The sequence below is a fragment of the Aspergillus campestris genome (assembly GCF_002847485.1).
Source record: "Aspergillus campestris IBT 28561 chromosome Unknown P168scaffold_5, whole genome shotgun sequence".
Lineage (NCBI taxonomy): Eukaryota > Fungi > Ascomycota > Eurotiomycetes > Eurotiales > Aspergillaceae > Aspergillus > Aspergillus campestris.
In genome coordinates this window covers 1,534,032-1,549,143 of record NW_020194340.1, presented here as the reverse complement: position 1 = coordinate 1,549,143, position 15,112 = coordinate 1,534,032, and the positions used below count along the sequence as shown (strand labels likewise).

General features: G+C 50.5%; 6 protein-coding genes across 6 annotated transcripts; 5 read left to right on the top strand and 1 right to left on the bottom strand.

Moving 5' to 3' along the window:
* The first annotated feature begins 73 nt into the window (after positions 1 to 73).
* P168DRAFT_289951 (NmrA-like family protein) lies at positions 74 to 1,376 on the top strand. Its single transcript, XM_024837111.1, has one exon. It carries the CDS (start codon positions 373 to 375, stop codon positions 1,327 to 1,329), a length of 957 nt encoding a protein of 318 aa, XP_024693734.1. The 5' UTR covers positions 74 to 372; the 3' UTR covers positions 1,330 to 1,376.
* A 2,055-nt stretch (positions 1,377 to 3,431) lies between these two features.
* On the bottom strand, positions 3,432 to 5,527 carry P168DRAFT_342757 (SDR family NAD(P)-dependent oxidoreductase; the record flags this gene model as incomplete). The annotated part of the gene is made up of 3 exons (XM_024841822.1): positions 4,926 to 5,527; positions 4,728 to 4,871; positions 3,432 to 4,298 (listed from the first exon to the last, which is right to left on the bottom strand). The coding sequence occupies exons 1-3, from the start codon at positions 5,517 to 5,519 to the stop codon at positions 3,432 to 3,434; spliced, it is 1,605 nt and encodes a 534-aa protein (XP_024693733.1). The 5' UTR covers positions 5,520 to 5,527.
* A 950-nt stretch (positions 5,528 to 6,477) lies between these two features.
* P168DRAFT_342752 (general substrate transporter) lies at positions 6,478 to 8,240 on the top strand (the record flags this gene model as incomplete). Its single annotated transcript, XM_024841821.1, has 5 exons — positions 6,478 to 6,570; positions 6,622 to 6,764; positions 6,821 to 7,632; positions 7,701 to 8,056; positions 8,124 to 8,240. 5 exons carry the CDS (start codon positions 6,478 to 6,480, stop codon positions 8,238 to 8,240), a joined length of 1,521 nt encoding a protein of 506 aa, XP_024693732.1.
* A 1,761-nt stretch (positions 8,241 to 10,001) lies between these two features.
* On the top strand, positions 10,002 to 11,510 carry P168DRAFT_318165 (uncharacterized protein; the record flags this gene model as incomplete). Its single annotated transcript, XM_024840180.1, has 6 exons — positions 10,002 to 10,151; positions 10,233 to 10,432; positions 10,523 to 10,689; positions 10,746 to 10,863; positions 10,929 to 10,996; positions 11,065 to 11,510. The coding sequence occupies 6 exons, from the start codon at positions 10,002 to 10,004 to the stop codon at positions 11,508 to 11,510; spliced, it is 1,149 nt and encodes a 382-aa protein (XP_024693731.1).
* A 1,272-nt stretch (positions 11,511 to 12,782) lies between these two features.
* On the top strand, positions 12,783 to 13,160 carry P168DRAFT_318164 (uncharacterized protein; the record flags this gene model as incomplete). Its single annotated transcript, XM_024840179.1, has 1 exon — positions 12,783 to 13,160. The coding sequence occupies one exon, from the start codon at positions 12,783 to 12,785 to the stop codon at positions 13,158 to 13,160; it is 378 nt and encodes a 125-aa protein (XP_024693730.1).
* A 686-nt stretch (positions 13,161 to 13,846) lies between these two features.
* P168DRAFT_304197 (zinc-dependent alcohol dehydrogenase family protein) lies at positions 13,847 to 15,058 on the top strand (the record flags this gene model as incomplete). Its single annotated transcript, XM_024838827.1, has 4 exons — positions 13,847 to 14,263; positions 14,326 to 14,407; positions 14,466 to 14,823; positions 14,881 to 15,058. The coding sequence occupies 4 exons, from the start codon at positions 13,847 to 13,849 to the stop codon at positions 15,056 to 15,058; spliced, it is 1,035 nt and encodes a 344-aa protein (XP_024693729.1).
* Positions 15,059 to 15,112: the final 54 nt, after the last annotated feature.

Genomic DNA, 15,112 nt, shown 5'->3' with positions numbered 1-15,112 from the left:
CACCACTTGGAAGCTAACAGGGAACCCCGGGCACGATTTCATGCGCTACAAATCAAGAAAATTGCGCAAGGGTATTTGGAGAGCAGACTCAATGATAAAATATGGTAGAGTTTTTGTAGCGTATAATGACCAGCAAAGAATATTGGAAACGATCTAACCATGTGTAAACGTCATTGGTATCTTTAGCGGGAGGCCGGCAGTTTGCCATAGAACTTCACGAGCTATGATCACCTTATCAATCATTCTTTGGTAACTAGTTAACCAACTAACTAAATACTATCCATGATCAATCAAGATAGTAGCCGGGTATAGTATCTAACAGAGGCCCCCATATCTAAACAATCCGCAACTTGAACTACATACCTTGAAACCATGACTCCTTCCATCCTAATCGTCGGTGCCACCGGCAACACCGGCCGAGCGGTTACTCAGACGCTTCCAAAATTGCTTCAATCAACCAGCACGCTGTCGGGATACCGCATCATTGCTCTCACTCGCTCCTCGACTAGTCCGGTGGCACAGGAGCTTGCCAAACTACCCGGCGTTGAAGTGATCGAGCAAAATTGGGTGGAGATTACCGTCGACTGGCTCCGCGAGCACCAAGTTACTCGAGCTTTCATTGCATCTCATAATGCGCCTAACCAGTTCGCCGAGGAGTCGACTTTCCATCTCAATGCCCTCAACGCCGGCGTCAAGTATGTCGTGCGGATCTCGACGACGGCTGCGAATGTGCGCCCGGATTGTCCTGCCTACTATCCACGGCAGCACTGGGCCATCGAAGCTCTCCTCGACTCGCCCGAGTTCAACAACTTGCAATGGACATCTCTTCAGCCAAATGTCTTCTCGCCGCTTATCTTGTCGCCTGCTGTGGAAATAATCAAGAAGTACCGCAAGACCGGGGAGCAGGATCGCCTTCGTCTGATGCTGTCGGAGGATGCACCTGTCGGGATCATCGACCCCGACGAGGTTGGTATCTTTGCAGCTCATCTCCTGTCTCAAGATGATACTTCCATGCACAACAAGGCCAAATACGTTCTAAATGGACCCGAGGATATCACTGGAAAGCAGATCCTCGGCATGATTGAGCAACACATTGGTGTTCCCGTCAAAGACGTTAGTTACAAAGACGTCTCTTTCATCGACATGCTGTATGAGTACCAATATGCGGCAACCAAGCAATCCAAGAACGTCATTTACTCGATCAAGCGAGCCCTTGAAACAGCGTGGGAAGGGAAGTGCTCGGCTTCTACAAGCAGCAAGGAGTTCCTGGAGCTTTCTGCTCCAAAGCGGACGCCTGCTGATGTCTTGAAGTCGCTCCTAGCAGAGTAAGGAGACATTCAGCTGGGAAACACCACTCTCTGGGGGAGGGGGTGGGGGTGGGGGTCAACGACTATCTCGCGCCGGAGTTGGTGAAAGAAATCATCATTGACTCTATCTGAATTATAACTAAATCAATTCATAGCCACGGAATCATTTCCAGAAACAATTAACCATCTGGTATAGTAGTAGGACCAACAGTAGTAGGATTCATTGACACCACCGTTCGCAAGTCCGGTTACCCAGCTAGCCTGAAATACGGATCTGGTCCCGGTCTGGTGGGCTGTGGGTTATATTCCAATTCGCAGAGCGGTACGCCGACCACAGCAATTCGGAAACTCATTCTCATGTATATGAAGTAATTTGATATACAGATAACTTGCATCTCAAGACATACATAATGCTTCATTCCTACCCGTTGAGAGTCTTTCTTTCCCCCTTTGTGTTGAAACAATACGTATAACGATGGGGTCGAACGTGTTGTGCATCGAAGCTCGACATGGTAAATGATCAAGCCTCGGATACGCAATTTATTTTGTGTCTCTATAGTTTCACTGTAGTTTTAAGACTAAGAATGATCAAAGACCGATTTCGAATTTCATCTTGTATATATATATCCTCTTGCTCTCAGACAGAAATCAGGACCCTACACCCTCTGATTCCCAAAGATTGTGAACCAGGACTCGTCAAGGTAGAAAATAGAGCTTCACATACGGAATCTATTTCGCATAAGATCAGGTTGATTTTCAATCTATCTGGCTTTTATCTTATGATCCTCCTGTTATCAGTTATAGCCCGTTGCGCTTAGACACATCGTGGAGTGTTTTTATTTCCTACCTAAACCACGCAAGGTCCAGGCTCAGGAGATTCTCGGCTGGTCAGCTTGCACATCAGGGGCGGTTTCCCCGGACTTCAAAGGACCTCTGGTTCCACCACTCCCTGTTTCCGCGCATGAGTTGATCGCATTCAAGCATGGTCAATATCATTGACACTGACTATATCGGACGTATTACTGGCTAAACTAAAGTCTTCAGCAGTTGTCGGTGGCCATGCCCGTAACTATCCTTCCAAGCCGTGCGAGGTCGTCAGGCTCGAAACGAACAGCATCCCGTACAGAGTAGGCCCGCGCCGACACGATTGCTTCAAGCTAGTCTATACCGAAATTTGATGGATTCTGGCTCTCTTAGCGAGAGACTATCAATTGTAACATGTCAATAGTGGTAGAAATCGTTCGCTAGTTGTACTTAGCATGATGGAACACTGTTTGTTGGATATCATAGTCGACAGACCCCGAGGTTCCCACCTTAGGCTCGTCATGCTCAATCCAATTTGGCAATAGTTCCACAGTGACTGGACTTTTGACATTACTGCAGTATTCAAGAGATAACTTGACCGTGAGACTGTGCTCTACCGCTTCTTATTGGGCTGCCTCGTGTGTCGATCACCGCCTTGCTATTCCATGGCACTTGACATATCACATTAGCAAGGCCAGCTGCGTATGCATGAGATGAATTTCGATTGGATTGTAAGAGAAAAAAAAATCTGAAGTTTGACATTTAAAAGTGCAAACATATATGCGAGAATTTGAGTCGAAGCCTAAGACGTGGAAACCGTTGTGGTGTCAGCTTCGTTTTTTCCGGTTTGTGATATATATCTTCCGCTAAAGTGGGGGTAGAATAGTTCAGCGTGGTACTGGTTACTGTCAATACCTTTGAAATAGGAATTTTGATTGCACATCATCCTCATTGACAACAAATATTTCGAAAAGAATACATTTCGAGGTTGTCAATGCTAGATGCCTGAAAGATCAAGATGAGAATACCGCCAGACCATCAATCGCCCGAGGACCGTCGGGTTGCTTCGTTTGTCATGCGACTTTAACACAACCACTACAGGTCTATCATCTTTATCAAGTCCACTTATTCGTTGAGCCCTCTTGACGACATGCTAATCGATCAGCTGCGCTCTCTGTAGTAAGGCGAGTCAAAACTGTCGCTAGTGGAGTGTGCTCAGTCACCCCAGTATACATTTAGGAATTGGATGGTCCACATGATACAATGGTTTATTGGGACGAAAATTATAGAAGCTTCAATTTTCGAAACCCACATCGTCGCTCAGACACTAAACGATAGCCCACCATTTGCAGAAATGATACTCCCCGTACACCAGCCAAACTCGGGGTTACAAATCGTGGCCACCAGACCCGCAATTTCCTCCGCATAAGCGGCCCTGCCGCCAAACTTCTCCCCAAGCGCCCTCACTTCCGGGCTATCTGTTTCGCGAACCGGGACGAGTGGAGTCAACGGGTTCCACAGGGCCAAGCTCTGCTTGATTTCGTCCGACGCGTTGAGATACATAGCCGTCATAACAGGGCCTGGGTTGATGGAGTTAACGGTAGCTCGCTCAGAAAGCTCGCGACACCAGACCCGCGTCATGGCCTCCACGGCGCCCTTGGTTCCAGCGTAGAGCGTCGTGTACGCCGTGCCAACCTTTGAGTTGATGCTGGACAGCATTACAATACGCCCGGAGCGATCCGTTGGCAGGTAGGGCTTGCATGCCCCCGTGAGCAAGATGGGGCCGAGAACGTTCACTTCATAGATGCGCTGGAACTCTGTCTCGTCAACGGTCTCAACAGGCCCGACGTAAACGATCGCCGCATTGTGGATCAGGATGTCGATTTGAAAAGCGTCGGTATGGGGATTGCGGAAGTGCTTCTTGGTTGTGGAAACAAGACGCTCGCATTCGCTGCGCGATGTGATGTCTGCCCGCAGGGGAAGGGCACGGATCGAATGTGCCTGCTTTAGCTCTGCCGCTAGGGCCGCGGCAGGGGCGTCTGAGGCTTCAGTGGCGTAGTTGATCACCACATTGCTTCCCTTGCTAGCGAGATTACGGGCGATGGCGGACCCAATGCCTGGGGAAGGAAAGGTCAGTCGGGGGGGGACAACTTGCGAACAGGGGATGGATGGTGAACAGACCTCGGGCTGAGCCCGTTACAATGGCAACTTTGCCTTCGTAGATGCGGGGTGCGATGCTGCCCATGGTGATGTAGGAATTGAGTCGTTACAGGTGGAGATGGTGTGACAAGGATAATGCTGCCCTCACTGCTGAGCTTGCTGGGTCTTCAACTTCCTTTAATCAGGTCACGCGTAGCCCCCTACATCAACGTCTCGCAATCTTCACGCCAAGGTGTCATTGGTTTAGCTTCTGATGGGGGTGGAACCCCAGGCCATGGTGCCATGCAAGCGGTAGAAGCTAGGTTGATTACGACCCACAAGGGCCCCAGTGGCTAATAGCTAACATGCTGCTAACCGTGAAACTAAAGCTATTATAAAACATCCGCGTGAGCCAAATGACCTAATCTACCATTTAGACAGAAACCCGCCGTCAATAGGGAGACTGATACCCGTTACGTATGAAGAACCGGGGGAAGCCAACCACAATGACCCATGTGCTACCTCGTGGGCCTGTCCGAACCGGTTCAGACTGCTCACTTTGGGCGCAAACTCATCATGTGTTGTTCCCATAATCTCCAGCGCTTTGGCAGACATCTCGCTCTGCTACCGGTTAGTTACAGCCCAAGCCCATCTTGGCGTAGCAGGGACACTTACAAAAATAGCCCCAGGGGCAATGGCGTTGACTCGGATGCCAGAGGGGCCACCCTCCGTCGCCGCGTGCTTGGTCAACCCCAGCAGCGCATGCTTAGCCGCCGTATACGCAGGCATGTTAGGCTGTGGGGAGTAGGCATTGATAGAAGCAATGTTAACGATGGAACCACCATGGCCTTGCTTCTTCATCTGCTGCATCTGGTACTTGCAGCAGAGGGCGGTCCCTGTGAGATTCACATCCATCAGCCGACCCCAGTAATCCTCATCAAACTCGAGGAGGGCTGTCTTGTCGGGGGTCATGGCGGCGTTGTTGATCGCCACATCGAGTTTCCCGAACGCGCTGACGGTCTCAGCTACCAGCCTCTGTACGTCCTCAGACTTGGAGATGTCCGTCTGCACAAAGCGAACCTCCCCGAGCTCAGAAAGCTCCTTTGCGACCTGCGCGCCCTCTTCCGCCTTGACGTCCGCGATGACTACCTTCGCCCCGGCTCGCACGAATACCGAGGCGGTGGCCTTACCCATCCCTTGGGCGGCGCCAGTCACGATAGCGACCTTACCCTCCAGGACGGGGAAGATCGGTGCCTCCTGTACGTTCATGATTGGCGGAAATCGTAGGGTAGATGATCTTGATGTGTCGAAAATGGAGCTAAAGCGGCCGGAGAGTGACAAGGGTCAATGGACTGGTTGATTGATGCAAGTCTTTTTGATCCTACTGCAGCGACCACGAATTTATGTCCGGCACCCCTTTGCATTTCGGTACGGGCATTGATCAGCACGAAGGTATTGGGGGCCATGCTGGTTTCCACAATTTTGACAGCGGGGTCACTTAGTATCTCCAGGGAGATTCACACGCCAACGACCACCACCCGCCGTCAAAGACCCACAATGGCTATTGTTCCACTTGGACACGGTTCCATGGTTTATGGCTCCACCCCCCGACACTCCTGCCGAGGTGGGGCCAGCACTAGGGTTATCCACATTTCATCCTTGCACCGACTATGAAGCCCCATTGGGCTGTGATTGCCCGTCACGCGCGACGGTGGCCTATTGACCGACCACAATACGATTGTTCCAGCACTTGTAGATGAGACGAGTCATGAGGAAGATTGTCGCCGGGATTTGGACCATCGACTTCCACCCGGCCTGTTACTTTCCTTCCCCTGTCGGCCATTGCATACGCCGATCCCATGCTTGGTCAATTAGGGCAGGATTATCAGATGACGATGTCCATTGGCTAACCCGTTGGAGCGAGCTACTTTACCAAATTGTAGGTGCATTGTTGCCTTGTCGGTGCTTGGGAAAGAGGGCCCCAGACTAGGGCCAACAGTGGCTTTGCTCGCTCATGCACAAACCCTGTGAGTGATGAATATCGAACATCCACCAGACTATGCAGAAGGATTTGCTTGTCGATTTTACCCCTTAGCTCGGATAGGGGTGGCGGTTAGAGGATGAAAGGTCTTAGGGTCCCTCATCTTCTGTTTACACTTATGCATGCTTTTCCATCCTTTCTCTTGACCCGTTTTGTACCTGTCAATCCCAGTTTACTAGGATCAAAATGGGCAAATCTCAAGAAAAGAGCCGCTCTATCGTTGAGACTCGCAGCTTGCGAGGGGCGGACGCGCCGCAGACCAGTTTGATTAATATTCTGGTAGGTTTCGACAGCGGTGCTTCTGGGCTGGCTTGATCTCATTGTCTACAGGTTGTGGCTACTGCTTGTCTGGGTGGTTTCGTCTACGGCTTTGCGGCCAATGCTCTTTCGGGCTCGCTATCTCAGCCGACTTTTATTGCCAAGTTCCTGACCACACCTGACGTTACGTCTCGCCAGGATGGTATGCTTGCAGGGTAGATGACTCCGTTCTTAACACCTTCCGTGGATTGCGTACTGACTGAGTGCAAAGGTTTCTCGGAGGCGCCTTTGTGGGATCCATTATCCAGGCACCCCTGGCCAACAAATTTGGACGTCGGATTGCCAACGCAATCTCCGCAGTTATCGTCATTATTTCGGGTGCTCTGCAGGCGGGTGCCGTCAATGTCGAAATGTTCATCGTTTTCCGTGTTATCTGTGGTATCGGCTCGGGCATGATCTTCGCCAACACCCCCGTGTACATGAGCGAGGTCTCCCCGCCGCACACGCGCGGGATGCTCGTCGGTCTGCATGGAGTGGGCGTCGTCACCGCATACATCATGGCAGCTATTTGCGCTCTTGCATTCAGCTTTGTTACGGCCGAGGTGCAGTGGAGATTGGTGTTTATCGTCCTTACCGCCGTCGGAGTGATCTATCTGGTGTCCCTGTACTTCATCCCCGAGTCCCCGCGCTGGCTGATGGAGCAGGGCCGCGATGAGGAGGCCATCCGTATCCTGGAATACCTGCACCAGACCAAGGATGACCAACGGGCAACCTTTGCCCACGCCGAGGCTCGCCAGATTAAGGCACAGGTTGAGGTTGAGAAGAACTCCCCCAGTGGCTATATGCACATTATCCGCACGGCGTCCCACCGGAAGCGGGCTCTCTGCTCTATCCTGTTGTGGACCATGGGTCAAGCAACTGGTATCACCGCTATCGCGAACCTTGTCCCCACCCTGATGGGTGGCCTTGGCTTTGGCACCACCATGCAACTGGGTCTGGGTGTCGTCTGGACGCTGTGTGCCATCATCGGCTGTGGCATCAACGTTCTCCTTTTGGACCGCGTGGGACGTGTTAAGCTCTTGGGTATGTGCCATTTTAACTCTTCCCCGTCCCCTCCCAATAAGGTCTAGCGCTAACGACTTCAATCACAGTGGCTGGCGGTCTCGGCAGTGCCACCATCCTCAGTATCATGGCTGCCTTGCAGAAGTACTATCTAGGCGGAACCGACAAGCCGGGCATCAACGCGTCCGTAGCGCTGTACTTCATCTTCGGCGCCTACTTCACCTCCACCATCGAGTGCACGGCGTACGTCTACAGCTCCGAGATCTGGCCGACCCATCTGCGCAGCGAAGGATCCACCATCGCCTTCGCCAGTTTCTTCGCCAATGCCGTCGCCTACAGTGCGCCCATCACGCTGGCCTTGAAAAACATCGGATGGAAGTACTTCATGGTCTTTGTGGCTGTGACTGTTGTGACGAGCATCATGATCCATATCTACTTCCCTGAGGTATGCCCCCCCCTTCCTCCCTGCAAATCTTGAAAAGAGAGTATCGTTTGACTAACCTGCGTAACAGACTATGGGACTCAGTCTGGAGGAGATCAACGTCAAGTTCGGCGACTCCGTCGAAGTGGATCTGCAAGACGCTCTGTCGACCGAGGGTTCGACTCCCGAGTCTACGACTGAGGCTTGAAGGAGGTCTGTCAGAGCTGGGGCCAGCTCGACCTAAAGACTAGGTGGTAAGGAGAAAAGGGGGCCAGAAGCGGCCAGACACGCATATATTTTCTTTGTTTTATTTAACCTATGTTAGATTTGTATCAACACATATTATTATAGCTTTTAATATATCATCGCACATTTGATTGGCATAAACATTTTTCATCCTTTTATTTGTATTATTCTTCATTCTTTCTCAGAAATCCCAAGTCCAGCCCAGTCACCTTGTTCAACCCTACAAAACTAACACAGGCAGAGATTTCACTTGGGACTTTTGACAGCCCCCACTATCCCATGGACCCTGGAGTTATTGACAGGTCCAATTCGGAGACTAGCGCGGGTATGGGTGGATCCCCGTTAGCTCCTGGGCAGATCTCGCCTTGTATGTCTTAAGTCTTGTCTTAAACGGGCCGCTTGTCGCGGTAATTTTTGATGGACTCCAAAATCTGCCAAGACGACGGGCCCTGCCGATCCGTTCGGGACGTTGGTCGTGCTAGCCCACCTTGACGCCGGACAACCTTCCCCTTTCTGTCTCTCTTTTTCGCTCACTTGTTCGGTCTGGCATCCCTAATCAGACGTCTGACGTCTTGGCACATGTGATGACCCGGGCGTGATGCTGTAGTTCCCTCCCTTGGAGTACTCACTGCCTCAGATCATGTCTGGGAAAATGGATACATTCCATTTGTAGATTATGATAGCTTATACTGTTAGTATGGGTGTCTTGGGCTTGTAGGTCCTGATACCACTCTGTAGGAAAGTACAGAATCCCACAATGTCTATCTGTGGGTCCCTCCAATATATCTGAGCGGCAGGGGGCTGACCCAAGACGTTTCGGAGGAGTTGGTGTAAAACATTGGGGTGCATCCTGTTGCTTCTACTATTCACCTTTGCAATGAGTGTCACGGCGGGAGACAGGGGGCGGTCAATGGTATTGTTAGGCGAGGAGAGGTGTGTAGCGCATCGATTCTGCTGGTCTATCTGTGGACCGAGCTCGGTTGACAGCGGTAAAGCCGTTGACGATAGGGGTTGCGAAGATCGGTGGTGCTAGACTCTGGCTAAGCTTGTTTGACAGCAGCCATGCCCTCCTGAGTTGGGAAAGTGAGGCCTGTCAAGGCATTTTAGGGGCCGAGTCTAGAGATCCTGTCGCTCCATGGAGTATGGTGTCTGGGTCTCGGAACCGTTATGGCGACTACCGACCCGCGATGGTACTAATGTTTCTTGCTATTTATTGATTGATTCGTTTCGTTTGGGCCCGGAGCATGCTCCCCGAGCATGAAATAATGACCAAAACTCGACTGGTCTCCCGAAAACCTGCACTAGCTGTTAGATGTGTCCCGATTTTTGTAAACTACCTTGATAGATCCCTGCCATCTTGCCCTAAGCGCTTACTCCCCAGCAACGCCAGACCTTGTTCTCGGGTATAGGGCAGCGTTGGCGCGGGTTTTGTGAAGGATCGAAGATATTCATTCCCGTTGGAGAAATTGATCTATGAAAAGATGCCAGAAGTACCGCGATCACTGCTGTCAAAATAAGCATTCCCGGAAACTAAGACCTCTGCCTGGCCCCTTCTGTTGGCCCCCCTGCTCCTCGCTTCCCCCTGCCACTCGTCACATGGGGTCAAAAGTGCGTTGGCTATAGAATACCTCGATCCCTCCGCTGGGAAGAGTCGTGGAGAGTACTCTTGGGTTCTATCAGCCGTCTTTAACTCGGGAGTCACTGACCCTGCCCGTTCCCAACAATGCCTCTCCGTGACAAGGGTCCCACGCTGGTCGGCGTCCTCTGGTTGGAAGTGGGCATGTGTTTTGTTGTGCTCGGGCTGCGAATCTATACGCGGACTGTAATCCGACGCAGTCTCGGGGTTGATGACCTCCTTCTGATCATTTCCTGGGTATATTTCTCCCCTTCTCACTCTTATGCTCCCATAAACACCCTGAGTCAAATGGAAAAATACTAACTGGCAATGGGGTAGTCACTGATGGTCGCGTTTGCAGCGCTGTGCACGGCCGCGGCGATGACGGGAATGGGAACGCACTACGACAAGCTGTCACCGGATGAGTTTTCGCGCGGCATGATGTTTCTGCTGGCCGGGCAGAGTGTTGTCTCACTTGCCATGGGTCTCAGTAAATGTGCCGTCGCTGCGTTCCTGATGCGCATTCTTGTTAAAACATGGTACGCACGGCGCCCTTCGCAGATATTTACACCCGGGTTTCAAGAGAACCAAGACAGTTAGTTTGTTCGAGAGTGGCTGACCTCCTCTAGGCACAAGGCTTTTCTGTGGTTCTGGAACATCTCCATCATGACCCTGAGTATCCTGCTTTCTATCACCGTCTTTGTGCAGTGCACGCCGGTTGAGTCAATCTGGGACCCGCGTGTCCCTAAAAAGGGATGCTCCCTCAACTTGACGGTCATCGCGACTGTCATGTGCGGTATGTTTAATTTTGTATCTCCTCTCCTTTTAGTAGCTGATCTAACGGGGAAACAGCCTGGTCCGCGGTGCTGGATTTCGTGCTGGCGCTGTTCCCATGGGTCGCGCTGTGGAACCTGAACATGAAGAAGAAGGAGAAGATCACTATTTGTCTGTCTTTGAGTCTGGGTATATTGTGAGTTCCGTGGAGTCCCAGTTGTAATTCCTTCTCTACGTTTCATGTACTGACATCGTCCCCAGCGCCGGCGTCTGTGGCATCATTCGAACGACAGGGCTCTACGCCCTCGCCGACTCAACCGACTACCTCTGTAAGTAACGTCCCCAACCACACCACCAGTCGACGCAAAGCGAAACGACAACTAACGAGCGATTATAGACGCGACGACCGACTCCGTCATCTGGACGAACTCCGAAATGACCACGACCATGATCTGCGTCAGCATCCCCGCCCTCCGACCCCTCTACCGTTACCTCCGCGGCAACGACTCCTTCCAGGACGACTCCGGCTACAGCGACCTACCCGCGTCCGGCAAGTCAAGCGTCGGCCGTAGTAAGCTCACCGGACGCAAACGCCCGACATACACCCTCGACAGCCTAGTCACGACGACCGTGCAGGGCAAGTCCATGAACGATACCAGGACAGATCTAGAGGCGGACGAGCGGTCGGATGACGCGGATACAAGACAAATGCTGAATTACCCAAATGGCTATAGCGACCACAACATTCATCAGGTGAACGAGGTGACAGTCTCGTATGATGAGCGGAGGCCTGGGGAAAGTCAGATGCCGCCTCTTCCTGTGAAGGCGCGACAACACGTTTAGGCTTTTTGTTTCGGGGGGCTCGTGGTATATGATATTTCCTTTGTTTGAATTGCTTCTCTTCTTCCAAGGATGGGGGGAACTTCCACCCGGCTTGGTTTGAATAAATCTTTCTTTTCCTTTGTTGATAGATTTGTGTCGTTGGTGTAGGTGAGGCATACTTATTACTTCTAGCAGAGTAGTGTTTGGGAAAGGTGTTCACACAGCCTTGATATCCAACAACAACCATCGATTGGTGTCTTGATGTCTGCTTGGCCGTGTATAACCATATTTTGTTATCATAGTGAGATGGGTAACCGCTCAAGGTTGCTGGTTTTCAACCAAGTTCTGTAGCTTGTTGCTTCATGGATGAAAAGTCATAGAGTCATAATTCACCTACTTTGGTTGTTTTGAAATCATGGAAGTCTTTACTCTGCTTTTGATAAGAAGGCACGTAAGTACTCACCTAGTTTCAAACATTGATTTACAAACAGATTATTGATTAATTAATAAGTATCTCTAACCAAAAATCTTGTAGCTAGTTTACCACTGCTCTCTCAGGTATTAGAAAGCTAACTTATGTGATAGACATAGGAGCTATATCCGGGATCTAAGGAGCACACCTTTACCCTGTCAGCAGGTGATAGATCCAGATCATCCTGATAGTGCGACTATTGGATAGAATACATTGAGCCATGTCGATCTCTCAATAGTCAAATGACTTCTCGGCACTATAAATGTGGCGTATTTAGCGTCAGCCCTATCACGGTACTATCTACCCTCTATTCTTGGCAAAACAAGCTTACCCAAGATTCTATATGATTTCTTCATCTCGATCGTGGACGAGGCAGTACTCATGATATGACCATCTGAGAGGACAGAGGAAATCACATGAAGACTACAGTGTGCTGCCCAACCAAGTCACTCGTTATTTAGACTGTGAACAGATGCGCAGGCTGAGTTCGAGTCACCACACTCGGTGACGCTTCAACTAAGCATCGACAACTGCCTTGAGGGATTTACTTTCCCAAAATGTCACACTCTTCCGGTTGGATTCGTGTGTTGTGAGAGACGTCCATCACGAACTTGCAGCTGCCTCCTCGCTTATTGGAAGAGACACCTGTAAAGACACCAAAACCCAAACTATTGCAGTGAGGGTATGTAATCAGAGTGATGCCCATTCGTTTTCACCTGCAACAAGAACCACCTTCTCCATTCTCCGGGAACACCCTCCTTCCAACAAGTCATCCCAATCACGCCGACGACTGACACTGTACTCAATCAACAGTCACCACGATGAAGTTCTACCCCATAATCGCTCTCTTCCTCGCTGCCCTTCCACTTGGAACCCATGCAATCTGCGCCGACGGCGAAGTCGGCATAGGCACCAACACCATCTGCCAAATCGGAACTCCGGAAAGCGGCTCGCAGTGCAGCGGCGCCGAGGGCGTCATATACGCCAACAACTGCCATTATATTGCGACTGGGTCGCTGCAAGGATATTGCCATGGCGGTTGGCCGTCCGGGTACAATGTCAAGTGCAGCGGCGATGCCCCGTCGCGGGTGACTACCACCGGGGGGAACTTCAGCAACTGTTATAAGATTTCGGCGGGGAATTGGTCCAAGGGGCCGTTGCAGTATGTCTTTGTGGATTATTGCTGTAAGCGGGTGTAAATAGTTTACATGAAAGGAAATGAGAGCAGACAACCTCGGTGTTTATGGTGGTTGGTTGGATAATGTGAGAGTTGCTCGAGTCTTTTCTGTCTCTGTTACTGTGCTGAGAGTATTTTAGCTTACGATTAGCAGTGGAGTCTTTGCAAGTTGGCTGATCTGTGGTGATTGTCCCAGTTCAACCCTCGTCAGCAACTGGGCTGATGAGTTGACTCTATTTGGGCACTAGTGTACCCCAGTGGGAAAGAAACCGCATGAACCCCAAGGCTGCGAGACGTCTCCGTTCCCAACGCCCCAATCTTACACCAAGCATTGATGCGAGCACCCTGAAACCCTCGATCAATCTGAATACTAGTCAACGCATCAAACGTGATTACGCTTCCCTCATACCAGTCAACGCAGAAAAATGCGATTACGAAAATATATATATTTTGTCAGTTCGCTGGTTTAGATAATCGAATCCGTTCAATTAATAATGCTTAATAATTGCGGCGTCATGACCTAACTACTAACTATAAGACTCCAGGACATGCTAATTATTTATATAAGATCCATTCAGGAAACTCCTATTTAGTGACCAAGTCTTCTGTTCCAATATTACCTGCTATATTACTTGGCCGGTCTTTGGTTTCGTTTCTGCCAGTTAAACAAAAAACAACGAAATCACTCATCCCCACAGTCCCGCCATCATGCCGATCCCCGAGTCCTACAAAGCATTCCGTCGCACTGCCGACGGCTCATCGGTAGAGATGACGGAAGAGAAGCTGCCATCTGATCTTCAACCTAATCATGTTGTGATCCGGATCCATGCTGTTTCCCTCAACTACAGAGATGTTGCCATGATGCATGGGAAGTATCCGGTCCAGGTGATTGACCGTGGTATCCCCGCCTCCGACTGCGCTGCAGAAGTTATCACTGTTGGTTCCGAAGTCAAAGATTTCAACCCAGGGGATCGCGTTGCACCTCTTTTTGATCTGAAGAGCATCACCGGGACTGAGGATGAGATGGAGGCTCTTGGCGGCGACGCCGATGGTGTACTACGCCAATACGCAGTTTTTGACCAGAAGGTGTTGGTTCATTTACCGAAGCACCTTTCTTGGGAGGAGGTGCGTTCACTATCTGAATAGAGCTAGGATGGGATATGTGCTGATTTTCTGCTATCTCGTAGGCAGCCTGCATTAACTGCGCGGGAACAACTGCATGGAAAGCACTTGACATGCCACGATCTAGTGGCTCTGCGCTGCTCCAAGGTAAGTCCTATATGATGCTCACAGGGGAACACAAAGCAAGCTAAATCTCAACACAAAGGAACCGGGGGCGTTAGCATGTTTGCGCTCTTGATCTGCCTGGCAGCTGGCATCCAGCCTATCATTACATCCTCGTCTGATGAAAAGCTGGAAACAGTGCGGGCTCTGGGCAAGCCAGGACAAGTGAAAACTATCAATTACAAAACTCACCCTAATTGGGAGGAGGAAGCGCGCCGTCTGACCAATGGACGAGGTGTGGATGTTGTTGTTGACAATGTCGGCCCTACTGCTATCGCACAGAGCCTCTCTTCCCTCGCCCGGAGAGGTGTTATTTCCTTCGTCGGCTTCCTGGGTGGGTTTAACCTAGATAATCAACCAGACGTACTTGGACCTGTGCTATTGAAGAGTGCGACATTGAGGTTTGTTTCTCATTCCTAGTTAAGATGCTTGTTTCATGTACTAATCTTGTCACTTAGGGGAATTACCCCCGGCTCCAAACCCGAATTTCAGGCTTTATGCAATTTTTTGGAAGAAAAGGCAGTTCAGCTGAAGCCTGTAATGGATAAAACCATATTTAACTTCGAAGACTCAAAGGCTGCCTTTGACCATCTCTATGCTGCCAAGCATATGGGCAAGGTAGTCATCAGAGTTTAGAAATAGCCGTGACCACGCGAGCCATATATACATAAGCTTCAGGTGAGGATTCTG